The sequence below is a fragment of the Pseudoliparis swirei genome, chromosome 4, assembly GCF_029220125.1.
Source record: "Pseudoliparis swirei isolate HS2019 ecotype Mariana Trench chromosome 4, NWPU_hadal_v1, whole genome shotgun sequence".
Lineage (NCBI taxonomy): Eukaryota > Metazoa > Chordata > Actinopteri > Perciformes > Liparidae > Pseudoliparis > Pseudoliparis swirei.
In genome coordinates this window covers 25,552,266-25,555,859 of record NC_079391.1, presented here as the reverse complement: position 1 = coordinate 25,555,859, position 3,594 = coordinate 25,552,266, and the positions used below count along the sequence as shown (strand labels likewise).

The window sequence follows — 3,594 nt, the reverse complement described above, 5'->3', positions numbered from 1 at the left end:
GAAAATGCAGCAGTAATAGTTTCAGTAGTAATCAATTGAAAGGCGTAATAAATGTTTGTTCATCCAGTCAAGCTGTCACTTCCTCAATTGAAGTTTAGGCCCAAAAGGTTTAGAATACAAATTGGCTCTGGGCGGCAGTTGTCAATGTAAGCAGGCGTAGGGGTAAATAATAACAAATTAATCAATAGCCTAAAAAATATAACATAATTCCAAACTTTGGATATTAAAGTATATATATTTGTTACAAGTTAAAAAGAAAGCTATACACGGTTCATCTGTGTATAGCTACACCATATATTTATTTTCTTAATGTGTAAATATGACATTGGCTTTAAATAAAACAACAAAACACTGTGACTGTGGACTTTTAGTTCAAGTCGGGTGTCTTTTCCAGTTCAACTTCTACATGCAGCCTGTGTAGAGTTCGAATGGAACGTTGTCAGAGCCAAGGCTTCTAGAACACCGAGTCATCATGTGAGGATTCCATACACTGTTTCAGACTGACCAAGTGGCAGTTCGCTACTAAACTAGACCATTTTTCAGAGAGAACTCGGTCATTCATCAGAGCATTCATGATGAACAAAATCTTCATGGAGAGCCGCGGTTACACATTCAAGAGCATCCTGGGAGAAGGCACATTTGGCAAAGTAGTGAGTGCCTACTCAACCCGCCTGAAGAAAAGGGTCGCCATAAAGGTTATCGACAAAAAAAAGTTGTCTCCCATATGCAAGGAAAAGTTTCTGTGTCGGGAATTGGAGATCATCAGGTCTTTGAACCATCCCAACATTGTGAAGACTCTTGACATCTTTGAATCGCTAACAAGCAAGGTAATAATTTATATTTCTTAACTTATAATAGCTGTACAGTGTGAGAGTTATTGGCCCAAAATGTTCTTCTAAACTATTCCCTGACATAGATATAAATGGTACTTGACTTGTTAAGGCTGCTTTTAGTCCTTTAAATGTTTTACATCCCTAGATTAGATTTGGATATGATAGATATGATATGTCTTCGACTTTACATACAGCAGGAACATACTGATCACAAGTGTTTATTTTATCATATACACGTGCTAGTAACGTCATAGGCCTACAATCCTTGACCGTTTCAGAAACTTTTCCGAATGCATCGAATATGAATATTGATATTTTAGAGTAGTTCTCTGGCTACGGTAGTTACAATGTTCCCTTAACTCAGAATATTCTTTCCGTCTCGGGTGTCCCTTTGGGAAGGAAGTATAAAACATAAGGATTATATTAAAATACATCCACCATTTAAACAACTTTAGAAATCCTTTTGATTTAAACATATTGCTTGCAAGGGCCTTAGGTTCAAGATAACATCACAGTGAATATGAGGTTGGCTTTAAACAGCTGGTGTTTTTGTTGATAAAATGAAATAACAACAATAAAAAAGGTGGATTTAAATTAAAGACAAAATTCCCAACAACTTGTGACCTTACTCATGTAATATTTCTTAATCTTGCCAATGCATTGGCATCAATCAGAACCATATACATTTGGATGATACAGGTGCTGTATGATAATAAAAAGTGTTTTACTATATCGACACAAAGTTAGCTACATTAGGAGCAATATAGAAGATAAATATGAATACATGTTAAAAGCTATAGTTGCATGGCTCAGACAATAAAGAATAACATTACACTACCAACAGAGAGAAGAGGTTGGAGATGGTGAATGGATGGATCAACAAAATGTCATACTTTATTATTACATGTCATTTAGCTGACGCTTTTATCCAAAGCGACTTTCAATCCTGTTAGATTCATACACTGTAGACGCAGCTACAGGGAGCAATTCAGGGTTAAGTGTCTTGCTCAAGGATACATCAACTAGGGCGGGGATTGAACCTCCAACCCCCTGATTGAAAAGACGGACCTGCTACCCACTGACCCATAGTCTCCCTTTATCTCTCTTAAACTCTTCATTTCCCTTTTCCGACTGTCAGTCAACACAGTCTTTGCCCTCTTTTAAACTCTATGAGTCATAATTTCTGTATCACCGCCTGAATTTGCATAAGCATAGCCAGCCAATCAGGACCTACGACCTGAATATGTGCAGACCACACAGTCTATAAAGCAGCACACCCTGCTGCAAAGCTATGCTTATTCTCTTCTGCAAACAATAATTTACTCACTTACTGACGGATTTACACACACACACTTTCCAACTGGTAATCAGTGGAAGAACACACGTGTCTGTTCCTCCTCCTTCTCTCGACACACAGGGAAAACGGATGGAAACGGTACCTGCAAGACATTCTGTATTTTAACAAAGAAACGGTTACTGGAACTGATTCAGCGGGATAATTGTCGATTGGTCATCATGAGTGGCTAGTTTGTCCTCGGTAAACTAGCAAAGCGCTTTACAAATACAATTCTATTCACCATGTACTGATCAACATTTACTTTTGTGTCTCTAGGTCTATGTGGTGATGGAGTTCTGTGTGAAAGGAGACCTCTTGAATCATATCAATGTCAATGGGGCCTTACCTGAACATTCAGTCTGTAAGCTCTTCACACAGCTGTGCAATGGAGTCCAATATCTTCACAACCGGGACGTGGCCCACAGAGACCTTAAATGTGAAAACTTGCTGCTGGACATACATTTACACCTCAAAGTGTGTGACTTTGGGTTCAGCAAGAGGCTCTCTTACGCAGATGGGCGGATGATGCTGAGTAAAACCTTCTGTGGCACCTCGTCCTATGCATCACCTGAGATTCTGAAAGGTTTCCCATACAACCCCAAAGTGTCTGATGTGTGGAGCATGGGTGTTGTGCTGTATATGATGCTGCTTGCTTCAATGCCCTATGATTCCTCCAACATTAAGAAGATGTTGGAAATCCAAATTGAGCATGCCATCATCTTCCCCAATATTCCATCTGTTTCGGCTGAGGTGAAGGCCCTTATGCAAAGAATTCTGCACCCTATTGTGGGCCAGCGAATTACAATCAACAGCATATTGAAGACCACCTGGATGTTGCAGAAAGTGAAATCGGAGGACAGTGATAACCCCACCACGTCAAACGCTGGCTGTAGACAGGAAGTACCCCCAGAGGAAAAGGACAAAGTGGAAGATACATTTCCAAAAGCCGATTCTTCACCAGGGGAGGGACCATCAACTGCTGCCCCAAGACAATGACGTCACTTTGAAAGTTAGAGGCTGACAGAACTGAAATAAATGCATTGATTACACTGTTGTTTTTTGTGTTTTTAAAGCAACCAGCAGCAAATTGTTTGAGTTACCTCAGACTTAATAATGTTCAGTCTTTGTAAGTGTGAATCGACATAGCTATGATGCTTATCCCTCTTTTGAATATATTCTAGATTTTATGTTTACAGGGAACACTGTATATGGTTATTTAAATCCCTCGATGATATATACTAGGCATATGTAATGTTTACAAAACATGCAGCTGCACTTCTTTGTGATTACTGTTCCTTGACTTTATGACTAAATCATCATCATTGCTGTCCATGAAATCATTACCATGCACTGTGTTTGATGAACAGTAGTGCAGTGCAGGCCTAGTCCTCCTAAGACTGCTATCCATATCCACACTGGTCAGTC

At 39.4% G+C, this 3,594-nt stretch overlaps 1 protein-coding gene across 1 annotated transcript; it reads left to right on the top strand.

The window, feature by feature from the left end:
- Positions 1-575: 575 nt before the first annotated feature.
- Positions 576-3,165, top strand: tssk6 (testis-specific serine kinase 6). The gene is made up of 2 exons (XM_056413678.1): positions 576-827; positions 2,446-3,165. The coding sequence occupies exons 1-2, from the start codon at positions 576-578 to the stop codon at positions 3,163-3,165; spliced, it is 972 nt and encodes a 323-aa protein (XP_056269653.1).
- The last annotated feature ends 429 nt before the right edge of the window (positions 3,166-3,594 follow it).